At 41.0% G+C, this 27,263-nt stretch overlaps 1 protein-coding gene across 5 annotated transcripts in view; it reads right to left on the reverse strand.

The window, feature by feature from the left end:
• PLCE1 (phospholipase C epsilon 1) overlaps nucleotides 1–27,263 on the reverse strand; it is a 218,087-nt gene that overhangs the window by 89,600 nt on the left and 101,224 nt on the right. For all 5 annotated transcript variants that reach the window (XM_075841415.1, XM_075841418.1, XM_075841419.1 and 2 more), the window contains exon 4: nucleotides 1,676–1,992. In XM_075841415.1, coding sequence (XP_075697530.1) covers nucleotides 1,676–1,992 — 317 coding nt within the window. The remainder of the gene's footprint in view (nucleotides 1–1,675; nucleotides 1,993–27,263) is intronic.

Genomic DNA, 27,263 nt, shown 5'->3' on the forward strand with positions numbered 1-27,263 from the left:
CTTGTTAATCTGCTGATCGCAGCCCTCTTTTCACAGGGGAATTATCGGCAACAAGCGTTCTGTGAACGCTCGTCTGCCCGATAATCTCCCAGTGTAAAACCTTCTTTAGTTTTGGGGGGACATCAGTGGCAATGTCAGTGAATATTGTTTTACTGAAGTAGTAGATGCATGGAGAAAACTGCCAGGGATTAACATATATTTATCTTAAAATAAAAATAAAAAGGATATACTATAAGTGCAGACGAGATGGACCACGTGGTCTTTTTCTGCCGTCAGTCTTATAGGTTTCTTTGCTCTATATAGTGCACCTTGCTCTTTGTAAATCACTTGCTGGGGACCAAGAGGCTCAAAATTTATTTTTGCACAGGAGCCATCTGCTATCAGAGTCCGTTAATAGTTACAAGAGAGATAACAAAATAAAGAGCAGTGCCAAATACAACGAAGTATGGGGACACATACGTATGTATTTGTGAATAGTTTCAGACATGCTTGGTTAACATAGATGCATATTGTAATAATCTCATTTTTTGCCAACAAATCCCACATACTAAGGAATGCATTTCATTTTAAGCCTATACTTTGCAAATGTGTTATATATATAATGAAGTCATCCATTTTTGCTTACTTGCCCATATTCACAGGTGGCAAACGTCTGTGTTCTACTTACATTCACAATAACTAAAATGTAGCCAATCCAATTATACAGTTAAGATTGGAGGGCGTTTGGTGAAGACCACACACAAAAACAAAGTCTGCCTCTGAGAACTGGAAACTATCACCTGCTGTTGTTGCCTTTGCACATAACAGTATTGACTCAAACAAAGAAATCTCCTACAGTGCAGAAAATTGTCCATTCATGATGTAATATTGGGATCAAAACAAGAATCCTCAACAGATCAAGAAATGTCAAAATAGAATAAAGCCAGGTTTACTTTTTTACTCTATATGGCCATTTACATCTAGATATAAGCTATATAAAATGTTAAGTAGCTTTGCAAATACATTGCTTTATACGCCATATACTGATCTTGAGTCACACTGTGCATACGTTCACATGCAGCTTTTTTACATTTTACAAGCAGTACTACATAACTGCCCCAAAACATGTGTAAAAATACCCTTAGGCTCTACTCACACTTGTGTTGTGAACCTCCATCAAGAATTCTGGCAAGCTTTCTGGAATTTTTGATGCCAAGAATAACAGTCTGGAGCTCTATTCTTGTCGTCCAAAATACTGGAACACACCTCCATACTGGTTTAGGGACTGTACAGAGTATTCATTGATCACACAATATCCTGTCAGGCACATGAAGTCATGGTGGCTAAAAGGTGCCCATACAAATTAGAGAAAAGCTGTCTGACTATCTAATGTATAGGGGGTGTCCCGACTACTTCGACGGCAGAAGTCGAGGGACAGAAGGATCGACAATTTTTGATTTTAACAAAGGAGTCTAGCAGTGGCTTATTCCCCTTTTCCCAATGTAAACACTTGCACGTTCAGCCGGGCCTAGCATACATGTGTATGGGAGAGTAGGAAAGAATATCAGCCAAACAAGCGTTCAGCTGACGGCTACTTAAAGTGTATGGGCACCTTAACACTGAATATCACATAAGGAAAAGTGAGGTAGGGGTTTATCAGATTATTGAAGACATGAAAAAGCAGATAAAGGCTAACCTCATTAAATCTTGACACAAGCCCTTCCACAGTGTTATATTTTCCATTCTTCATCTCCAAAAGAGTCGTTGACAAAGATGTTTTAATGTCTGGAAAGTTGGTCTGACATTCAGTACTCCCAAGATCTTTTGTCAAGAAGCAGAGGTAATCAATGGGCAACACTTTCCGATAAATTTCCTGTTCTTGAACAGTAAGAATGCTTGCAATCTCTTCTGGGAACTGAATGAGATGTTGAAGATCCACCAACTCTTTACTCAGTCCGACTGCACTAGCTGTCTGGGAATTTGATGCTGCCATTGTGGAACACGGCTGGCGTTCTAAAATAAAAAAGTAAGGTTAAAAGCAAAAATTAATGACCATGCAACAATATACAAGTATGCATCGCTTTTAGTACTAATATAAAGCAATAGTTACAGGAATATATATGACCCATGATGAAATTGCTAATTAAAAAGTGTTTTGGCATAATTAATAGGTGATAAATATCTGATCATTAGTGGTCAGACCACGACCTCCACCAATCATGAGGGAAAACCCCTTCAAAACAATAAAATATTTTTTACGTTTTCCAATTCTTCATATAGCTTGGGCTGCACAGACTTTTGTTGTGTGAGTCGCAGTCTTGAAACTTGTACATTTTCTTGTGAATTGGTTTGTTTTTACTTTTCTTTTTATAAATAGTTTGGAACAAAGGGTAAATGGAAGATTATTATTGCTATAAAAAATTTTAAGCGCTAATAATTCAACAGCGCTGAACATATCAAAAAGGGGTTAAAGTACATAACATGAGACAATAAAAGCAACAAGTACAATAAACATGAGTTTAATAAATAAATGATGGACTGGTACTGAAGGAGAGAGAACCCTGCGAGGGCTTACAATCTACAAGGGAAAAAGGAAGGAGACAGTAGGTTAAAAGGGGATGTCCACTACCGGACAACTGATGACCTATCCACCGGATAGGTCATCAGTATATGATCTGTGGGGGGTCCGACAACCGCGCCCCGCACGATCAGCTGCTCCGGTGGCCTGCAGGAACCGGATGTCATTGCAAAGTATGCAAAGTAAGCAGTTAGCTCCGTACATTGCATAGTGGCCGTCCTGCCAAACTGCAGCTCTGCTGCTATTCACTCAGGTGACTGATAGACAGGGCAGAAGAAGGCAGTAGACTTCTCAGTTTTCACCATGTTGAATTTAACTTCTTAACAACATGCCACGTACAAGTACGTGACAGCCGTTACACAGGCTGAGCTCACTCTATACTGATCGGGTGACGGCTCTGTAACGCAGCCGACACCTCACGACAACCAATCTTTGATTCCGCCCGTCTAACACCTTAAATGCCACAGTCAATTTGCGACTCCGCCATTTAAAGCGTTAGAATCAGGGAGACAGCCCCCTCCGACGTGCCATTGACATCACCTTTGACGTGATTGCAAGGTGCTGTTGGTCGTCATGACCGCCTGGGGGCCTAATGAAGGCCCAAGTCTGCCACCTTTTTACTCTTTTAAAGCCCTGACCCGGGCACCATAAAAAATAAATAAATTGTAAAACACCGAATTTGCTGTTTTTCAGTCACCTTAGCTCTAAGAAAAACAGTACGAATAAAAACGACAGCTCGCCCCGCAAAAAAAATAAGCCCTCACATTGCTCAGTCGACTGAAAAATAAAAAAGTTATGGCTCTCAGAATATGGCTAATAACACAAAACAATTTTTTTTAGAAAATAGTTTGTCTTTTATAAAAGTGGTAAAACATAGAAAAAAAACTAATTTTGTATCGCCGTAATCCTATCAACCCGTAGAATAAGGTGAATATGACGTTTTTACTGGTTGATGGAAGCCGTAAAAACAAAAACCACCAATTTTGCACATTTCACCCCATAAATATTTTTGACAGTTTCCCAGTACATTATGCAGTACAATAAATGGTGCCATAAAAACACTACAACTTGTCCCGCAAAAAACAAGCCCTCACGGCTATGTCGGCGAAAAAAATAAATACAAAGTTATGGCATTTGGAAGGTAGGGAGGAAAAAACAAACATTGGCCGTGTCCTTAAGGGGTTAAGGATGCAGGAGGAGAAGGAGGATATAGCGGATAAACTCTCTGGAACTCTGGAAAGCAGAAAGGTGACATCTGGGTTAGGGAGGTAAATTTGTGTGTCGTCACAAAAAAGTGGTACTGAAAGCCATGGATCTTATGAACTGTACCAGGCCAAATGTGTGTATAGAGGGGAGCAAGGTAATATCACAATTTTCAATTGTAAAAAGTGGAAACAAACCAGGGGGTCAAAGCGTGCCTAAAAACCATAAGTAAAGCGGTAAAGGGTGTAGTAATATATATTTATGAATAAAATGAGGTATACTGAGCTACATCAAACTCAAAAGTCTATAGATGCCTTGACAGGAATAATTTTAGGAAGGTTATAGTGGACCTGAAGGTTGTCCATGGTTTCCAAATTTACAGAAAATTGTCATGTTTGCGGTCTTATCACACACAAAAGCTCATCAAAACTACCACCTTTTTATAACACATGGAGATGGCCTTCAATCCTATTTCCATTTTTAATGTATACGGGATATATGAATGGACCTGACAGTAGGAACTATGATAAATCTTATAAAATAAGCACAATGTTGCCAGAATAGTTATACTAATAGGTACAATAACAGCAAACAAACCCCCCCCCCCCCCCCAAAAAAAAAAAAAAGAAAGTGACTAACAGAAGACAACACAAAATGGTTTAGTGTCACTTCTAGGTACATTGGCTACCTGATCCCAGACATATCTTAGATCACCAGGCACTATACAGGGAGCGAATAAGGAGAAACAGAAGGTTAAATTTAATAGGCCAAAACAAAACTCAAACCCATTTTATTTAATCTTTGTCAATGGAATTGCCTCAATTCTATCTATTTTATTGCTATGAGCATTATTATGTTTGCACAGATGAGAAAAGTGAACAATCTACAAGGTAGAACCACAATCTTCCACTGAATAACTCAAGAGTTAATGACTTAAACAAAACTTGCTCATTAACAAGACTACAGATGTTAATTAAACAAAACAGGAGATCTTTAAAATAATACACTAAAATCCAGATAAGCCAAAAGCTTATCAGCAAAGCAGCTTTTGTGTCGCTATGGTATGAAATCAACAAATCCCATAACAACCCGACCAATAGGCTTAAATCAATTTCCTGTACCCTCTGAATCATGGTTTAATGAATAGAAAAATAAGAAACTTCAAAACCAGTTCTGCTATCTGACAAATTCTAAACATCTGCATGTTTTTTTAAAAATGTCTATTTCAATTTAGCTTTCTTATTAATTTTACAGAGCGATAAAAGTAAAAAAAAAAATAGGTTCAACAACTACATATACTGTACAAATTGTAGATCTAAAAAAACAACAAAATAATGATGTGCCCCATGATTGGCACTACTAGAAGTCTTTTAGTGGGCATAACTGCTACTTGTAGGCCAGAAGTATTGGGGCATCTTATAGGGGCCCTAATATTCCGCTATTTATGAGTGCAGTGATTACTGTGTAATTTTGCTGCTAATGTCAACTTACCTGTCTCATGAGAAATCGATTGTGCATATGCGGTTTCAAGCACTGCAAATTGAGGCCGAAAATTTTGTTGCTATTGTTAAATAACAGGCATCTAAGAATTAGCAGCAACAACACATATTACATTACAATCGAACACTGGGAGCCCTAGCCTTAAACCGCATGCATTACATCAGGGGCCCCCTTAGAGGGGTCATCAGTATATCATCGGTGCGGGTCCGACACCCGGAACCCGCACTGATATGGTTGCCTGCGGGCACCGGATGTCATTGCACAGTATGCAATGTACAGCGCCAGAAGCAGTAGCCTCCGTATATTGCATTGCACTACGGCAGCTATTCCGTGACCAGAGCCAACTGCTTCCGGCATGGAAGTCTGGTGCCCGCAGACAGCCGGAGCGGTTGATCAGTGCAGGGTCCAGGTGACCAGTGGATAGGTCATCAGTTGTCCAGTAGTGAACAACCCCTTTAACTTCTTTTACTGTGAGAGCCAAATTCAAATATAACAGGTTTTGTGATTTAACATTAATAATATATGTCATATGTTTTCTCTAGATTGTGTCTCTAGGCACTTTATTTATTAAACTTTCCTGTCAATTAGATATGACTTTCATTAATGTCCAACCCATTACTAATAATATAAATTAAAAAAGTTTTCAGAGTGAAAATGCCAAGTTGCAATCCTTTCTGTGCAGTATTTACTGACTGTAAATACTGCTCGGTCGTGTGCATGGGGCCTTATACGGTAAAATTCAAGGCAAGGGCAAATTAAAAGTAGATAAAAATAATAAATTAATACCAATATGGTTTCTATTTTTTCAAATGAAAGAAGAATGATTATATATAAACGCCAGCCAGAGTCCCCGACATTGTTTATTCAGGCACAGTGGGAATTTGGCTGTTGTTGTGCCTGGTTCCGCAGCTCATTCCGATTCACTTGAAAGGGACTGAGTTGCAGTGTCAGAAACAGCCACAACCAAATTTCCACTGTGCCTGAATAAACAATAAAGGGGAGTCTGCATTCAGCTGATTGTCATGGGTGTCTGATCAGATGTTAAAGGGGTTTTCCCATGAGAGACATTTGACATATCCACAGGATATGTCATAAATGTCAGATAGATGCGGGTCCCATTTCTGGGACACGCACCTATCTCTAGAATGGGGGCCCCTAAACCCTATTCTAGCTTTGTCTGATCTCGCTGAATCCCGGCCACTTTCTGGTTATATGGTCGGGAGTTACGAAAACAGCGACGCTGTTTCCATAACTACCATTCAGTTCTATGGAACTTACGGAAACTTTTCGTAACTCACGACCATATAACCTTTTTCATAGTCGGAATTCACCTCATTCAGCCGCAACACAGAGCAGCTGAATGGGGATTAGGGGGCCGGTTCTGGATATAGGTACAACCCGCATCTATCTGACATTTATTACTGTGGATATGTCATAAATGTCTCTAATGGGAAAACTCCTTTTATAGCCTATTCTAAGAACAGACAATCAAAATCCTCTATCCTTAGAACAATCCCAGAAAACCCCTTTAAATTCAAATTCAGCCAGACTCAACAACCTGTAACAAATGTACAATGCAAATGAATAAGGTTTCTAAAAACCACATTGAAATGATACAGAAAAAAATAAATCTGGGCATTTTAGGGCATGCTCTGCATTTTCTAACTCACAGCACTCTTTATTCTGAAATGGGTAACATCAGTGTTAAAATCAACACAATTATCTTGTTGATCTTTTATGCCTATTTGAAGTCAGACTCACTATGGATTCTTCCGCAATGCGTGAACATGACCAAATACTGGCCATAATATTTTTGCAACAATTTTACCATCATAGGGTATGTGCACACACAAAATAAATAACGTCTCAAAATACGGAGCGGTTTTCAAGGGAAAACAGCTCCTGATTTGCAGAAGTTTTTTAAGCCACTTGCGATTGTTGCAGCGTTTTTTCCGGCCGTTTTGGAGCGGTTTTTGTATAGAGTCCATGAAAAACGGCTCCAAAAAGTCCCAAGAAGTGACATACACATCTTTTTCACGGGCGTCTTTTTATGTGACATTTTTGGAAAACGAGGCGTAAAAAACACCCCGTCGGAACAGAACGCCATATTTCCCATTGAAATTAAAGGGCAGATGTTTTGAGGCGTTCTGCTTCTGTTTTTCAAGGCGTTTTTCGAGGCGTAAATGCGCTGAAATACGCCTGAAAACTCTCCGTGTGAACATACCCTTACGAACTGACCATTATTATAGCTTGTATAGTGTTTGACAGTGTCCTTAGGTCCATGAAACATTTTACATGACCTGTGTATTAAAGGGGTTGTCCGAGATATATTTTTATTTTAAAGTTAAACACACAATGCACACATTAACTATTCCCTAATATACTTACCTGTGCAATCTTGCTTCTGTTCTCCGTTCTGGCAGCTCTTTTCTGCCGATCACATGTCTTCTGACGTCACGTTTTCTTCCTCCTCCACTGTCGTGTCGTGTCCCGATCACATGGTCTCGCCCCAGCGAGACCTCGGATGGGACACGACACGTCACTGGAGACGTGACGTTTCTGCGCGTGCCCGCCCGCCCAGCCTATGCATCTTTTCACTGTGAACGCGCCTATGCATGTTCACAGTGAAAAAAGTGAAGAGGGACGGCACCCGCGGACTAGAAAGGTACAGTGACCTCTGTACTTTTAGTTCTTCCCCTATCAAAGCCTACACATAGTAGGCTTTGATAGGGAATTATACAACACGATGCAGCACACGGGTCGCATGCAGCCCTTGAGGCTGTTATCTGCGGCCCGCGGGACACCGTGCACTGTTTAACAACTGGTTCCCGACCGCTGGCTGTATTTTTACGGCCAGCGGTCAGGGACGGGTCCTTAAAACCCGAGCCATAGACTTTCTACGGCTCGGGTTTTAACTTGCTGCCCGCGCGATCGGGCAGCTGAATGTCGGGTCTCCGGCTGTCAGTGACTGCCGGGGACCCTGAGGAGAAGACAGAAGCAGCTTTAGCTGCTTCTGTCTTCTCTGATCACTTGTACACAGCGCTGAATGCGCGCTGTGTACAGGAATAGAGACAGCAGCAGCGGCGCTGTCTCTATTCCTCCCGGTATCATGTGACTGGTCACATGATCACCGGGTGCCGTTAGTGGCAGACTGCTGCTGGGTCTTACTAGACCCAGCACAGCCCTATTAGTGACAATCGTCACTATGAGAGGGCTGATTTCCCCTGTAACTGGGGCTGCTGTGCAGCTCCAGTGGAAAAACATGTAAAAGAAAGAAAAAAAATATATAAAGTTCCCCAAAGGTCTTTTTTGACCATTGGGGGACAGACCATAGTAATAAAAAAATAGTAAAGTAAAGTGCAAAAAAAAATACAATAATAAATACACATAAAATACCCACCCCAAAAAAATACCGTTCCCCCCGCCAATCATTGTTGTAACGCTAGCGCTGACCCAATTACCCTAATATAGACATGTAATATATAAAAATTTACGGTAGACAATGACGATCACAAATAAAAGGTCTATTTTAGGGTAAAACTATGTTATTACCAAAAAAAAATAGCTGAAACGTAAAAAAGCTTTTTTTTTACTAATATTTTCAAACTTTATGAAAGAAAATTCTAAAATTGCAAAAAAGGTGTGTATAAAAATGATAAAAAAAGAAACCTGCATAGTCTACGGAAAAAACGTCGCAAAAATCACGTCGTTAGCCCAACAAATAAAAAAGTTATAGCCATTTAACTAACACGTGCTAAAAAGGGCTAAACGGTGTCTGGTCCTGAAGGTGCAAAATAGCCCGGACCTGAACTGGATAAGATCTTCTGGGGTCCTGTATCTAAGCCTACATTGTTAGGGTATGTTCACACGAGGGCGTCCATAACGGCTGAAATTACGGGGATGTTTCCGCCTGGTTTTTTTTTAAGCGGAAACAGCGTAGCAAAACTTGTAAAAAACGGCCCGAAAATGCGTACCATTGATTTCAATGGGAGGCGTCGGCGTCTTTTTCCCGCGAGCAGTAAAACTGCCTCGTGGGAAAAAGAAGCGACATGCTCCATCTTCGGGCGTTTACGCCTCTGACCTCCCATTGACTTCAATGGGAGGCAGAGAAAGCGTATTTCCGTTGTTTTATGCCCGCGGCGCTCAATTGCCGTGGGCGAAAAACATGACGGAAAACGACGCGAAAAACGCAGCAAAAAAAGCCGCAAAAACAACGCCAAAAAGGCTACGATAAACGCCGCAAAAAACATCGCAAATAAAGCCGCGAAAAAAGAGGCAAAAAACGCCACGAAAAACGACAGGAAAAACGCCATGAAAGACGCAACGAAAAACGCAGAAAAAAAAACCGCAAACAGCGACGCAAAAAAAAGAGGCGAAAAACGACGCAAAAAAGGCTACGATAAACGCCACGGAAAACGTTGCGAAAAACATCGCGGAAAAAGCCGCAAACCAAGAGGCAAAGAACGCTGCGAAAAACTACTGGGAAAACGCCACGAAAGACGCAACCAAAAACACAGCAAAAATAGCCGCAAACAACGATGCAAAAAAAGAAACGATACGAAAAAGGCTACGATAAACGCAACATAAAACACAGCAAAAAAAGACGCAAACAAACAAGCAAAAAATGCCAAGATAAACGAAGCGAAAAACGGCCCGAACAAAGCGGCAAACAAAACCGCAAACAGCGCACAAAAAACTCCGGGAAAAATGACGCAAAAATCAACGTGCAGGGAGAGGTAAATCTGCCGCAAACTTCAAGACAGAATTTTGAGGCAGATATTCCTCCGGCAAAAAAACTCTGTGTGAACATGGCCTTAGTGGAGAGAGACGTGAGATAGAGGAGGGTGGGCGAGGGTTAGGGTGAGGGTTAGGGTGAGGGTGGACGAGGGTGAGGGGAGACACGAAGAGGTTTATAGACCTGAAAAGAGAAATAAAACATAATGGGGGGGAGAACGGTCACCATCCTTCAAGAATGTCAGCAAGAAGACAATCCTGTGAAGGATGTCAGCGGGGAGGAGCAAGGACAGCTCACATGAACTCTTGGAAGCTACGTGCACGCTCATTGCAGCCTGCAATGAGCGTGCACGGGAAAAAAGTTTCATAACAAGGAAAGATCAACAAACCAGAGCTGAACTGCATGTAAACAAACTGCTGAATTCAAAGAAGAAATGTGCTAAGTAGAATTTTTTTTAAAAATAATGCTTTATTTAGGTTGTCTGTATAAGGGGTAATGTATGACACAGTTTTTGAAAAAATGTTGGTATCTCGGACAACCCCTTTAAAGAAGAAGTCACCAACCAAACTTTTTAAAACGTACCTTACCTCCATCAACTCCGATCTCTTCCTATTACCCCAATAAATACGCAAGACATTGCGTGGCGTGGAATATGTAGACCGCAGCAGCCTCTTTTATTGAAATACAACATATTAAACAATAAGAAAGTTATATCTTTGGCATTGCCAAAATTAACACAGGACTATATTTCGGTCCGGTGTACACTAGAAATAGGCTTGCCAGTAGGGCTGGGCGATTTTGCACAAAAAATAAAATCTAGACTTTTTTCAACCCTATGAGTGATTTTTGATTTGAATCTCAATTTTCTTACTACTGTTAAATAAACTGAAAAAAGTACCAAGAGATAATTGAATAAATTATTTTCTTTATATAAATACCTTTTTAAGATATATTACTATAATAATTGTACAGTACTTCACAACTTTTAACCTGTGCAAATACTTTTTTTTAAAATCAGAACTACAATTGGAGAAATGTCTATCTAATTGATTATAACTTCTGTTAACCTGTTCTCTGTTCAATTATACACTGCATGCACCAACATCCCTCTCTGCCCGTGACCACCTCAGCCAGTCTCCGACATTGCAGATGAGAGCAGTCTAAATGGCAGCAGGGCCAGGCATATAGCACCAAGCAGGCACTTTAGGGAGAGATTACATTATAGTCTGAGAAAGACCCTGTGCAGTACCAGCCCAACTACTGTGTGTTAAATAAATGACATAAGGCCATGCTACATGTGAACAGGACTCCTTGCATCATAGTTATTTCGGCTGCATTCACACGACTGATTAACCGTCAGTTTTTCATGGCCATTTTGCATTAGTGTCTCCAAATTTTCATCCATTTCCAGTCCGTTTTTAATGGCAGTTAAAACAAATGGATGGATTTAATTTGACAGGTTTTGTTTTTTTGTCCTAACCCCCTGAAAACATCATAGTGCCCATGTAGATAGTGCCGCAATGCCCCTGTAGATAGTGCCCACATAGACAGTACCTACATAGTACCACAGTGTCCACATAGTACCACAGTGCCCACATGGTGCCAGTGCCCTCATAGTGCCACAATGCCCACATATAAAGTGACATAGTGCCCACATAGTACCACAGTGCCCACATATAAAGTAACATAGTGCCCACATATAAAGTGCCAGAGCCCATGTAGATAGTTCCACAGTGCCCATGTAAATAGTGTGACACCCCTCATATAGTGCCACGGTGCCCATGTAGATAGCCCATGGTGTCCAAGTAGATAGTGTCACCCCCCCCCCCCCTGTAGATAGCACCTGGCTGGGGATTCCACTCAAGGTGCAGCCCCTGATCTCACTGTCCATATATGGATAGTGACGCCAGGGGTTTCTCTCGGAGCGGAATCCCTGGCCAGAGTGTCAGGAACCCTCTAGCAGGGGATTATGCTCCAGGAGAAGGACAGTATGGACAGTGGCATTTATGGACAGTGACAGCAAGGGCTTTCCCAAGAAAGGAGTCCCCGGCCAGAGATCTTGCAATGCTCTGGCTGAGGACTCCGCTTCTAGAGCCAGCCCCTGAAGTCACTGCCCATATATGGACAGTGACGACATGGGCTCCTCCTGGAGCGGAATCTCCGGCCAGAGGCTGCCGAAGCTAGAAGTCCCTGCTTCCCCACGGAACTGAGGTTCCGTGTTGTATAATTTTGTTCAGTACAGAACAACAGTTCCGTTGGGAAGCAGGGACTCCCAGCACCATAAATGACTATGATGCCAGGAGTCCCGTTCACATGTACCATGGTCGGGCCGGGAAATCCAGCTGACACACGGACCGTTTTTCCAAACCCGATCACGGTTGTGTGAAAGGCAGATTTGGGACAGAACAGGGACCAGATGAGGTGACGGCACAGCTTCTTAGACGGGGTGGACCAGACAGGTGACGAGGCGGAGCTTCCTTCCGCAGCACGGCGCCACTAGGGAATAGGTTTAACGATTCTGTTAAAAAACAAAAAATCGGCAGAGGCCTTGAGGGCGAATTAATCAAGTTCGATTCATCGCCCAGTCCTACTTGCCAGCATAAAAGTTTCCTTTATTTGTTACATTAAACAAATGATGCCTTTAGTTCACTATGTCTGGTGGAACAAAAGCAGCTGGGTGGTGAGAAATGCAGAGAACGTTTAGGCTATGTTCACACGGAGTATTTTGGGGGAGGAATATCTGCCTCAAAGCTCCAAACGGAATTTTGAGGCAGATATTCCTCCCCCAAAATACTCCGTGTGAATAGCAATTATCGCGCCGTTTTTCGCCCGCGGCCATTGAGCGCCGCGGGCATAAAACACGCTTTCTCCTGCCTCCCATTGAAGTCAATGGGAGGTCGGACGCGGAAGCGCCCGAAGATAGGGCATGTCGCTTCTTTTTCCCGCGAGGCAGTTTTACTGCTCGCGGGAAAAAGACGCCGACGCCTCCCATTGAAATCAATGGGAGGCGTTCTCGGGCCGTTTCTGCCGAGTTTTGCGACGCGGTTTCCGCGTCAAAAAACTCGGCAAAAGACCCCGTGTGAACATAGCCTTACATTTTACACTCGCTTCAAAACATTCTCACTCTTAAAAGGAAATTGTGAAGGGGAAAAAAAAAGTTGTGTAATGTGATCTACAGTGCAAATCTCTTACTACTGGTATTTCCACCTTTATTAAATGCAGAATTAAAATAAAATCTTAAAAATAAAAGGGAGGGGGCAGAAGATAATGGCCTCAATAATTAGCAACACAGAAAGGAATTAATGGCTGTCCCCTTGACAAATTCCCACAAGAGATGCGGACCATGAACATTACTTTTTAGATATTAAATTCCAAAAAAGGCATCCGACTGTGGCCTCACACACAGCACTCTGAACTACAGCCAATACCACCATGATTATTAGAATTCCTTCCTGCTCACTGGACAAAGCAACACAAATACATTTCATTCAGTTTCTTGAAAGTTAAATATAGCCATCAGTGCTCAACACTACAGAAATAGATTCACATTTAATATTTTGTTGTGTTGTTAATATGCATACTAACGTATATAAGACAGTGATGCAACCTGCTCACACCATTAAGATACTGTAAAGTGTATCTAAGGTGTGAAAACTTATTTGTACTGCAGTTATGAGGAATCAGAATACGTATATTTTAGGGCCTGTTAACATGTGCGCTGACGGCTGCGGAGAGGCCTCCGTCACAGATCAGTGCAAAAATATCCAAAACAATAGCGCAGCATTAAAGTCAATGGGTACCGTCAGGCGCTTACGGTGTCCGTCATGCAACGGAACCGACACTTCCAGTATTTTTATGCACCACGGACTGAGCAGAACAACGGAAACACCAACGCAGGTGTAAACAGGCCCCTAGCCACAAGCAAAATCAGTTCCTTGTGGTGTATTTTTTTATTTAATGGACAATAGTAATTAAAACAACAATGTGGTGCCAAGCCACACATTCTCCATCACAATTTCTAAACTGACAACTATGTTCACATGGGCTTTGGAGGCATATTCCGTTACATTAGAGGGAACAAAGTAGTACAGCATGCAGGGATATTTTTTTTACAAAAACGACGGACACAATGGCAGAACCCGACGGATCGTCACAGATGGAATTCCACTTTTCTGCTCCTATAACAGAACAGAAAAACAGAATGTGCCACACAGGTGTGAACCCAGCCTTAGGCTGTGCTGCAATTTAGCATTCTATTTTATTATTTTATTATTTTTTAATTACAGCAAAATTCTGGGACAAACAGCTTCCTTTACACACATTTTGTTGTGTGAAGGATTAGAAGGGGTTTGCCTATCTCTGAATTAATCTATGGGGTGGAGCTTGTAGACTTGTTCAGTGAAAGCTCTGACTAATCACATTTGTTTTTGCTCAGCAGTGGATGTAAGGTCATTTGACAGGCCAATCAGCTGTCAGCATGTAAAGGAAAATACTAATGAATATTCATAAGCAGGCATTCGATTAAAAAAATCAGTATCATATTGGTTATATGAGAAGCGCTCTAGATTATGCTGCAACCATTTGTTAAAAAACATAGAAAACCAGCACTTTAATGACAGATGCTCTTTCAAAATGCTATACTTACTGTACAAAATTACGGAATTGCTGCTTATTCATCTCAATAAGACGTTAATACACAAAACACAAATATGTTTATATGTTTCAACAAATAATAGTGGTGCCACTTCGCCAATGCATGGGCTTTATTAATAAGAAAAAGTAACAATACTAATAAAATTGTTCTTGACTGGAGAGAATTTCCATGATCTAAGGGTAATCACAAATGTGATCGCAGAAATAAGTCTACTGAACAGCGAGTCTCTCTCTCGGCAGTGCAAGTAAAATTCTGCCTGAATCTGTGGGGATACCTGGATTAAGTTAATAAGCAAACGTGCAATACATTGTACATGTAATTCCATAATACCTTTCTTGTACTCCAAATATATCGCAATAGCAGCATGCAAGCAGCCAACACTGTGATGGAACGCTTGGAAAATGTTGGCACTTCCTAAACAATAATATTAATAACAAGCATTGTTTCTAAAGACAGTGTGCAGACAGGCTGTACCGAATGCTAAATGATCGAGCAAACCGCTTAACATGTACAGTACTACATTGAATCATACACAATAATAGCAACACCGGGAAAAAACATCAATGACTTAAAATGTCATTAAATGACGTATTGTAAGTGCTACAAAGTAATTTATGTAATAATTTAACCAATACATTCCTTGTACTGTGGCTTCTAACGTCCCTAACGTGGTAGACAGGTAGTGATATATTATTTGTATTATTCAGGTGTTAAAACAGTAAAAGCAACAAATAGAAATGCAATATACAATTCCTGCTTCTTGTGAATAAAAAACAAAGAAAAAAAGGTGGCTTCTAGACAAATTGCCGTACCCATGCAAAACATACAAGAATATACATGTCACACAACAAACTACTTTCAGCAGATATCATACATCATATATATTCAAAACTTCAGTTCTCGCAAAACACTGACAATGCTGTACAATTCTTTGTTAAATAAAAATCTCAGAACTTAAAAAAACCATCATCTTATTTTTTTTCTCTGGGAGCCTTACTATATTCCGTGCTATAATAAATAGTAAATCCTAATAAACCAGAAAGTTTTAAACCAACAATTTGAAGGCATTAAATCTGAGGGTTACTAGCTTTATTACTTTTATACAAAAAAAGAAAATCTTGGCTAAAACAATGCTTTCCTTGGCATTAACTTCAGTAACATGCCAGTCCCTGCTGAGTTTTGAGAAGGCTTCCTCTACAAACATGGACTTTTTATAATCTAACATATAAAATACAGAGTATAACTTTATGGAGTATCTATTCATGCAGAAACAGGCATATATTGTACAAATATAAATCTATTATATAAGTTGTCTGATGGCCCAACATAAAGAAAACATGAATTACACAATAGACAAAAGTCATCAACAAACCATACGCATAAAAGTACAATGAAAACACAGCAGAACACTAGGATTGAATTTACGGCTTGTAATACTTTAGAAGACTGTTTCATGTAAAATAATACATAACCAGTTCCTTGCTGTGAAATTTCCCTTTCACCTCAATAAAAAGCCTATTGTATTTTACCTGTCAATGCACCTTCCACTGAAGAGTCATATCTTCCTACAGTCCAGGATGAGCAGGTCCTGGAGTGTGAGAGCTCCTGTATGACAGCATGCTGCACTTGTCTACATGAACTGTCAGAGAGCAGCTGCTCAGCTTAAGGCTGCAAACTATGGCCAAATGCATAACTAGCATGCTTTGTGTAAGCCAGAAGAAGAAATGCATTTGGCTCGCCAGTAACAAGGTCGAATTACCCACCTCCCCCCAATAAAAGTCTGTTGTATGACTCAGAAGAGGAAGTGCAGCACCGAGACACTTACAAAACCCAGAGAAAAAGGGCATATGGTTTCATACAAAGTAAAAATCCATGTGCGGTAACATTGGCATGCTATAGGTGTGTACGTATGTATGTGTACTGTATGACTATGTATATAAATGTATCTTTCTATATATTTATATACATCTATAGATATATATCTATATACACATACATACAAACGTATTTAAATAGGTAAACCCTCAGGAATTTTAGGTCCCATTCACATAACATTTTTGGCCTACATTTAACGTATATACATTAATAGTGGCATCCGTCACTTATAGACTATTATGGGATCTGTTTAATGCATACATCATGAACTTTTTATGTCCTTTTTATTTGATGAATATACCTTTAACGGATCCTTAAATGTCTAAGGATGATGGACGCCTTAGTTAGCACTACGCTATTGTTTCCGTGAAAGAAAAATGGAAACTTTACGTAACGGAAACAAACTGAAAGGGAAGCATTACCATTGAGATCAATTGTAATGCAAATGGAGGCTATAGCTTCCGTTCGGCTTTCCGTCCATCGGTTCCTCTGACAAAAAGGATGAACGGAACCCCAACGCTGATGTGGACCGGCCCTTAGCTAGCTGTCACCTCACTGTTTTTTTTCTTGTTCTAAATTCTCTGTTTATTTTAGCAATTTCTTTCAAAAGGTAACAAAATGAATAATACAAAATCACTAACATTACAGAGCAGTAAAATATAAAACAAAACAGAACAAATAGGGCGAGAAAAAATAAAGGGTAGGGGATTCCGCTTAACCCCTTCCCGCTGTGGCCACTTTTGACCTTCCTGACAGAGCCTTATTTTTCAAATCTGACATGTGTCACTTTATGTGGTAATAACTTTTGAATGCTTTTACCTATAAAAGCGATTCAGAGATAATTTTTTTCGTGACATATTGGACTTTATCTTAGTGAAAAAATGGAGTCGTTAAATTTAATATTTATTTGTGAGAAACACAAAAAATGTGCAAAAATTAGCATTTTTCGCAATTTAAAGGAAGGGTGTCGCGAAATTAATTTTTTTTATATCAGTTTGCTTTTAGTGTTTTGTTAAAAAAAAAATGTATTTGTGTGTTTGTGTTTTACTTTTTTTTATTTTTGAACTTTTTCTGGTCTATGGGGGCTGCCATTTTTTTTTTCATCTCTGTATGTGTCGATTAACGACACATACAGACATGGAATACAGCACATACAGCCCCATAGTGAATGCGAACGGGGCCCGTTCCATCCACTATGCTGTACGCCGTCTGTGTGGGAACGGCGCATGCGCCGCTCCCACACAGTCCAAATTGAAGGTCTTTGGCCGAGCGACGTCCGGCGCCATTTTCTTGTGGACCAGAAGCCGCGGCCGGACAGTAAGATGACTACTTCCGGTCGCGGCTTCCGGACTTGTGTTCTAATGAAAGCACTTGGAGCGGAGGGAGCAGACAGAGCGGACGGACTGGAGGGAGCGGCGGCGGCAGGAGCAGGTAAGTTATTTCTGTGTATGTACGTGTTTTAGTGTGTGATTACTACTGTATGTAAACCTACTACACTGTATGTTCGCTCAAAAAATGGCGACACACAGTGTAGGAGGTCTGACCGTTCAATCCCCTCGTTTCTCCCGGCACTAGCCAGGATAAGGGAGGGGGGATTCTGTGAGCTCACTAGAGCGAGTGTGTTTTCTCAAATTTTGCAGCATAAAGCAATGTGGTTGCTTTACCACATGCCAATGCTGCAATTTGGGGAATTGCTCCATCTAGTGACCAGCACTGGGAAATGTTATAAATTAGAATCTAATTTATAATATTTCCTGACTCGTGAAAAAATTAAAAAAATTAGAACAATGTTTAATTATTTATACACTAACTGTTTAACTAAAAAAAATTAAAAAACATTTTCTAGCGACACATTCCCTTTAAATGTATCTGCTTGAAAGACCGATAATTATACCACACAAAATAGTTACTAGCTAACATTTCCCATATGTCTACTTTAGGTTTGCATCGTTTTTTGAACGTCCTTTTATTTTTCTAGGACGTTACGAGGCTTAGAACTTCAGCAGCAATTTCTCACATTTTCAAGAAAATTTCAAAAGGCTATTTTTTCATGGACCAGTTCAGTACTGAAGTGGTTTTGAGGGCCCTATATATTAGAAATCCCCCAAAAATCAGCCCAGTTTAAAAACTGCACCGCTCAAAGTATTCAAAACAGCATATAGAGAGTTTCTTAACCCTTTAGGCGTTTCACAAGAATTAAAGCAAAGTAGGTGAAATTTACAAATTAACGGTTTTTTGTAGAAATTCCTTTTTAAGGCCTCATGCACACGACCGTAAAAACACCCGTTATTGCGGATCGTAATTACGACCCGCAATAACGGGCTCATATACTTCTGTTACCCACGTGTACCTTCCCGTTTTCTCACGGGAAGGTGCCCGTGCCGTTAAAAAAATAGAACATGTTCTATTTTTCTATTTTACCGGCCGTGCTGCTATACTTTATAATGGCAGCACGGCTCGCAAAAGCGGCCGGCTGTGTGCTCGTAATTACGAGCCTGGACGATCGACAGGGCTCAGGATTGAAAGGGTACCATGCGAAAGTGAGGCCTAATTTGGCGACTTACAATGTTTTGGTTCACAATTGCATAGGCCATGATGTGAAGTAATAAAAGAAACCCCTGAGAGGTGAACCCCATTTTGGAAACTACACCCCTCAATGCATTTAAGGGGTGTAGTGAGCATTTTTACCCCACAGGTCTCTTCCATAAATGATTGCGCTGCGGATGGTGCTAAGTAAAAATAGCAATTTTTCCCTAGATATGCCATTTCAGTGGCAAATATGTCGTGCCCAGCTTGTGCCACTGGAGACACACACCCCACAAATTGTTAAAAGGGTTCTCCCTGGTTTGGCGATGCCATATATGTGGAAGTAAACTGCCGTTTGGGCACGCTGTAGAGTTCAGAAGGGAGGGAACGCCATTTTTCTGTTGGAGAGTGGATTTTGCTTGGTAGTAGTTTTGTTTGGAGGTTTACTGCTATTTCAGTTTATAATATGGGGGCATATGTAAGCCGGGCAGAGTACATCAAAGGCATAGTCAGGTGGTATAATAATGAGGCAAAATAATCCATAGATGTGTGTTATGCTGTGAAGCAATCCTTTCTGCACAGGCCAGTATCGCACTGATAGATGGTGTCAATTCTTATCCCCCTTTTTGTCCACACTCCGCACCTTTGCAGTTTGGGGAAATGCTGGGAAGTGTTGTCCTGGTGTAATACGGGCACCCTCGCTTCCAGCAGATATGTTTGGGCTCTCCCCTTCCAGGTTCCTTAATTTTACTGCCTTGATAAATCGCCTCGTGAAACAGAAGAAATGTTCCCCTCGGGCACAACTGCATATTTTTCTTTCCTGACTTATTGGAGCCTTAACTAATGTTTTTTTTTCATAGACGTAGTGGTATGAGGGCTGTTTTTTTGCGGAACAAGCTGAAGTTATTATTGGTACCATGCGACTCTTTGATCAAATTTTAGGAGGCAAGGTGACCAAAAAACAGCAATTCTGGCAGGTGTTTTTTTTTATACAGCGTTAACTTTATTCCAGCGATACCAAATTTATAGCACTTTTTTATGTTTTACAACTTTTTGCACAATAAAATTACTTTTGTTAAAAGAATGTATTTTTTCGCCATGTTGTAAGAGCCATAACTTTTAAATTTTTTAGTCGACGGAGCTGTATGAGGGCTTGTTTTTTGCAAGACGAGCTATAGTTTTTATAGATACCATTTTGGGATATGTGCGACTTTTTGATCACTTTTTATTTAAATTTTTGGAAGACAAAGTGACCAAAAAAACTGTAATTCTGTTTGTTTGTTTTTACAGCGTTTAATGCGCGGGATAAATAACATAATATTTTTATAGCTCAGGTCGTTAAGGACGCGGCAATACCAAATATGAATGGTTTATTTATTTTTTTCAATAATAAATGACTTGATAAGGGAAAAAGGACGATTGTGTTTTATTTTATTACTTGAAACTTTTATTTTTACCTATTTGACACTTTTTTTTAGTCCCACTAGGGGACTTGAAGGTCCAACTGTTTGATTACTGTTATAATATATTGCACTACCTATGTAGTGCAATGTATTAGAACGGTCAGGTGTTCACTGACAGCAAGCCGATCAGACTCCGCCTCTGGGCAGGGCCTAATTGGCTTCCGTAATCGCAGAGCAGGAGGCCATTGTTAGGCCTCCTGTTGCCATAGTAGAAGTCGGCAGCCCTGCCATCGCATGGCAGGGCAGTCGATTTGCTACAAACCACTAGGATGCAGCCATCGCTGCATCTAAGGGGTTAATGGCAGGGATCAGAGCTAGCTCCGGTTCCGGTCGTTACAGCAGGGTGTCCACTGTAACAGTACAGCGGACACCCACTGCTGATGACGCCGGCTCAGCTTATGAGCCGGCGCCATCTTGCTATTGGTACCGGAAGCCTTTTAGGCCCCGTCTCCGAGCGGGGCATAGGAGGCTTCCGTTGCTGTCAGACCGAAAGCCAGTATTAGGACTCCGGTTGCCATTGCAGCCACTGGCAACCCAGCGATCACGTTGCTGGGGTGCCGGTGGCTAAAAACCCCTCAGATGCTGCGATCCCTATTGAACGCAGCATCTGAGGGGTTAATCGGCCAGATTGGAGGCTAGCTCCGGTCCTGGCCATTACATCAGGGTGCCAGCTGTAATATACGTAATGGTACTGCGCTTTGCGTAAAGCCCTGCCCGACAGCACCGTATATATACGGCGGATGTCAGGAAGGGGTTAATGATGATCTAGATCACAGTGCTTGTTTCTACTCACAAAAGTTACTACTCTTAACCCGTGGCAAAATAGGGGGATAGGAGGGGCAATTCTACAGTTACTCCACTGAAGTCTATGGGAGTCTATGGGAGATGCTCAGCGGTTTCTGCCTTTTCGTAACTTCATATTCCACATAGACTTCCGAGACAGAATTACTGACATTCTACCATTTTACTCAGGCTTAGAGGAATAATGGAGGACATGAGACGTGAGCTGATGGAATACTCCTTTAAAAGGGAATATTTCCTTTCGCTGACATCTACAGCATGTAATATTCAGACAGATTGTCTTATAGTGCCCACTGGAGTTTTGGTGGACAACATGATATTGTTTCTACTATCTGTGGGTTAGCTAGTACTAGGGACTGTATTATAATGCCACGTTCACCTTGGCTCAGCCAATGTTTTGTCTATTCTCCAGCGCTGTTGAGTAAAAAGAATATTTATTATGTCAAACAATCTGATTGATAGCAGAAGAGGCAGTCATCTGACTTACGTGATGGGAAAATGAAAATGTAAATGAAAATTTTAAAGAAGACCGTAATTTTGTGCTTACATAAAACAATGTGTGTGTGTGTGTGTGTGATACACACACACACACACACACACACACACACACACACACACACACACCAACTAATGTAAACTACCAATTAAAAATGCTGCACATAAACAGTCCCATGACTAATCTAGCTCTGCTACAACTGTGTGTATAAAATGTAAATCTATTATATAAAGAACATTAGAAGTAAAGAAGAAACACAATCTGTCACAGAGTAGGAGCAAAAGTTCCACAACAATTAATGCACCAATTCCAATGAATGGCTCTCTGATCCTGGTTATTGAACACAACCGTTAGTTTGGTTTCAGGAAGTAACTAAACCCTGGCATCATTTCCAGTACATTACCCTGTAGACATATCGCACTGACTAACCACCTGCATATGCTTGGTATGTCTGCATAAAGTTTCACTGTCAGAGAAGTAGGCATCTGTTCAATGCTGCCGTCACGGTAAGCCGACCACCCTCTGTCAGAGTGTCTGAAGTATAATGCAATACATATAAAATATTGAATATAATTGACAACAATATGAAATGTAGCTGCTTTAACAAATAACCCTCAAGAAACAATGCACAATACACTATAACATCTACCTTAGAAAACAGGCTGGATATAGACTAAGGCCAGTTTCACACTGCTGGTCTATTGAGCTGAACTAACAGAATAATGGGTCCCTATTTCACGGCCCTACTACGGGCATATTTTGCATCTCTACTAGGTCTCTGTCACACAGGGTTTTTGTCTTGCATTTTTTTATTTTTGTGGATTCTTTCAAGTTTTATAGAGAACGCTAAGGGGAAACCGCCAAAAAAAAACAAAAAACCCATAGGCCCTGTTCAGACCAAGTTTTTTTGCAGGCAGAAAAAATTTGTTTTCGAATTTCTTCAGGAATTTTGAGGCCGACTTTGAACTGACAGCACTTTCCGATGTGTTTTGCGGAAACGAACGCCGCAGATTTTTTCTACCCCCCCCCCCCCCATTGATTTCAGTAGGAGGTCAGAGGTGGAAACCATGGAAAGAAAGGACATACCGCCCGGGAAAAAAAAAGCCTCTGCCTCCCAGTGAAATCAATGGGGGCAATTTCAGCCATTTTTTTGAGTCGATTCCAACGCAGTTCCCGTGTCAAAATCAGTGCAAAAAAAACTGTGAACGGGCCTTACCCAGAGCAAGTCGTGTTTTGGAAAGAACGCCACTGAACCCAAAAGCGCCACAAATCAAAAAACACTGTGTATGTAGACTCTACATATTTCACCATAGACCTTAAAGGGGTTCTCTCATCAAAGACAACTCCTTGTACAATGCGGCTGCAGGGGCGATCAGATGAATGGCATGCCATGTAATACAAAGATGGCTCGAGTCCGCCAGAACATGAGCCACTTTTATAGAGCACTCTTCATTCAGGCTCATAGGGGGAGGTCTTGAGAGGTGGACCCCTCTCTATGATGTGAATATACTTCAATAGGGCACATAGATAGGGGTTGGCTTCATGAGACAGCCCCAACATCTGACTTGACTACCCCTCACAATCTACTCTAAGGTAGACAAGGATCTCAGATCCTTTTATCTGGGTGGATGGGGTCCCTGGGATTGCTCTGGGCACGCTCCAATTACCTACAGAGCAAGGTGGTCTGGCCCTGCCGAACCTGTGTCTATACTTTTTGGCTAGTCAATTAGTGTATGCTTGGTGGTGGTTTACACATAGACATCTTAACCCATCTATTTTTGTTATAGGTTTGTACAATCATACTACTGCCTACTGATGGGTACATATCTGTATACTGTTAGGTTTGCATAACTGATATATATTGCCTGTATATGTACAAATTTTCTTAATAACATGTCTTAAAAAAAAAAAAGTAACGTCTGACTGAAGTGTTTCTGACCTTAAAAACTGTGAAAAACAACCAAAGACGCCACAAAAAATGCAGCAAAACTATGCGTGTGAATCCAGCCTTATGCTCATGTGAAACTGGCATAAAGCAAAAGAAAAACTGGAGCAGATTACAGCGGTTATTTTATTTTATTTTATTTACAAGACAGATTGGGAAATGAAAGCAATGATTATGCAATGTAAAATCTGTTGCCAATAGGAACCCGGTTTATTTTTTTTAATACATTTGCCTCTATCTTTTAAACCTGATATAAAACCCACATTTTCTCTTTCCTACATTTGAAACTCTCCCCTGTAGGACTCAAATCTCCAAATTTCTCTTTTCCTCCCCCTTGGAGGTCCTTAACCCGTTAGTGACCACCCATAGGTGTTTTATGGTGCCCACTAACAGGCTTTATTTCGATGCAATTGCCTTTTTACGGTGCTGCATCAGAATAAATAAACACAGTAGGGAGCAGTTAAATCTCCCTGCTCTCAGCAGACCTGCTCCAACGAGCGAGATCAATATCAGTATCGATCCCGCTCGTTTAACCACTCAGATGCGGCGCTCAATAGAGAGTGGTTTTGAAGGGTTCTCTCAATGCGATCGCTGGGTGCCGGTGTTTCTATGGCAGCCGGGGGCCTAACAGAAGTATTGCAGTTTATTATAAAAAGCGATCAGATGATCGCATAGTGAAGTCCCCTAGTGGGACTAATAAAAAAAGTTAAAAAAAAGTTTAATAAAGTTTATAATAAATAAATATCCAAAGGAAAAATACAAAAAAAAAAGTAAAAGAAGTTACACATATTTGGCATCGCCGCATCCATAATGACCCCAACTAGAAAGCTATTACAATATTTAACCCGCTCCGTGAACGCCGTAAAAAAATCTAAATAAAAAAATGCCAGACCTGCAGTTTTCTATGCATCCTGTCTTCAAACAAATGTGATAAAAAGTGATCAAAGTCACATGTACACCAAAATGGAACCAATAAAAACTACAAGTCGTCCCGCCAAAAAAAAGTCCTCATACAGTTGCATCGGGTGGAAAATAAAAGAGTTATGGCTCTTAAAATATGTTGACACAAAAACAAAGTGACACAAAGTGTTTTTACTGTGTAAAAGTAGTAAAACACAAGAGATCTATATAAATTTGGTATCGTTGCAATCATAACAACAGCTGAATAAAGTTTGTGTTATTTTTACCACATGGTAAACTACATAAATTTAGGAGACAAAAAAAGAGTGGCAAAATTGATAGTTTTTTTTTATTCCTCCCCCAAAAAGTTTAAAAAAAAATTGAAATTAATGAATTATACTTAACCCAAAATGATGCTATTAAATAATACAATTTGTCACGCAAAAAACAAGACCTTATAAAGCTATGTTGGCGCAAAAATAAAAAAAGTTATAGCACTTTGAATGAGACTATGGAAAAACTTAAAAAATAGCTTGGTCATTGAGGCCTAAAATAGGCTGGTCACTAAGGGGTTAAATGGTTATTTCCGTTTCCGTAAATACAGCGTATTCATTTTATTTTGAAAAGTTATCTGATTTTCTACTATATACTTCCTGCATCAGTTCCTCTCTAGTTGCCGTCATTTTTTTCTTCCAGGGGATGAAAATCATGGGCAAGTTATAAAACATTGCACTGTGAGCGGTGACCCTCCTACATTTCATCCAAACAATGAATACACCCAGGAGTCCGTAGGAAAAATGACTTAAAGGCTCCACAAAATGCAACTAAAGCAGAGACACTGTACAAATATGTGCATCTTATCAGATAGCTACAATAAAAACATTAAATAATTCCTATGTTCAACATCAGCTTTTCTATATTGCCATCCTAAATTATTTTGCAACTACATTGAATGTTGAAGAAGTCCATACCCAAACCCATCTCTAGCATGCCCATTGAGGTCAGCTCCAGTTGCCCCTGGACACAGCGACTTACTGTAAAGCAGGGGTCTCAAGCATGCGACCCGCGGGCCGCCCCTGGGGCTGTCATCTGCAGCCCGCGGGACACAGAGCCGCTAGTATCGGCTCTGCTCCGAGACTCTAATTCCCTGACATCGCTGTCAACATATGAACAGCGATGTCTGGGGCTTCCCCAGAGCCGGAGTCCCGGGCAGAGCGTAGTACAGGCTCTGCTCCGGGACTCTGTGGAATTCCCTGACATCGCTGCCCATATATGGACAGTGTGTCAGGGTCTTCCCCAGAGCGGAGTCCCGGGCAGAGTGCTAGTATAGGCTCTGCTCTGTGGCTTCCCCAGAGCAGGAGTCCCAGTGATGTCAGGAGCACAGCTGGAGTCCCAGGAAGAGCCTATTAGCGCTCTGCCCAGGACTCCAGCTCTAGTGTTGCCCCTGACATCTCTGGACAGTGATGTCAGGAGCAGAGCTGGAATCCCAGGCTGCACTCACAACTCTACTATTATATCATGTACTTTACTCCAGTCACATCCAGAGCTGCAGTCACCACTCTACTGTAACATGTTATACTCCAGTCACATCCAGAGCTGCACTCCCAACTCTACTGTAACATCATGTACTATACTCCAGAAACTTCCACAGCTACACTCACAACTCTACTGCACTGTGGCCTTATCTAGGGGTGTGTTGCATTATCTACAGAGGGCACTGTGGCAGCATCTACAGAGGGCACTGTGGCAGCATCTACAGAGGGCACTGCGGCAGCATCTACAGAGGGCACTGCGGCAGCATCTACAGAGGGCACTGCGGCAGCATCCACCGAGGGCACTGCGGCAGCATCCACCGAGGGCACTGCGGCAGCATCCACCGAGGGCTCTGTGGCACTATCTAAAAAGGGGCTGCCCAATCTTGACGTGTGTTTGCCAAACGCTGCTAACTGAGCCTCTGGACTGCATTTAGAGACACTTAAACTGGAAAACTGGATTGTTGAAATAAGCACGTGGAGAAATATCTCAAATTTTAAACCTAGCGGTATTATTATAGTAATATAGTATTGTAGTAATGTAGTATTATTATTATAGTAATATAGTGTTATTGTAGTTCAAATAACTAATTGATTAATAATAATTTTGTATTGTATCAAATTTGAAAGTAATGCGGCCCGTCAACTTCCCATTTTTTCTATATGCGGCCCACTTACCCGGCCGAGTTTGAGACCCCTGCTGTAAAGTATCTGTGAGGGCAAACAATGTCATCTTCGCCTGGTAAACGTTGCACCATAGTGAAATCTTTTATGCTAGTGCCCCAATGGATGCTGACTAAGTGCCAGTCTGTGCTCTGTATCTGAATGTTCATTCACAGTTTTTTCCTTCCAATTCCGACAACCAATATAACATGGTTAAAATATTTTAGAAGATGATGATGATGTAACCCTCTTGAAATAAGCTAAAAATGCTAAATATTTGTATCAAATCTTAAGAGGATTTATGTTTTAAGGCAACAGTTCTTCATTCTGTGATTTTGTACTCTATGCAATAAAGGATGTGGTTTTCTTAGAAGTAAAATCGAAGGAAAGTTCGCACAATGTCGTTTTTAATA

The sequence above is a fragment of the Rhinoderma darwinii genome, chromosome 11, assembly GCF_050947455.1.
Source record: "Rhinoderma darwinii isolate aRhiDar2 chromosome 11, aRhiDar2.hap1, whole genome shotgun sequence".
Taxonomy (NCBI): domain Eukaryota; kingdom Metazoa; phylum Chordata; class Amphibia; order Anura; family Rhinodermatidae; genus Rhinoderma; species Rhinoderma darwinii.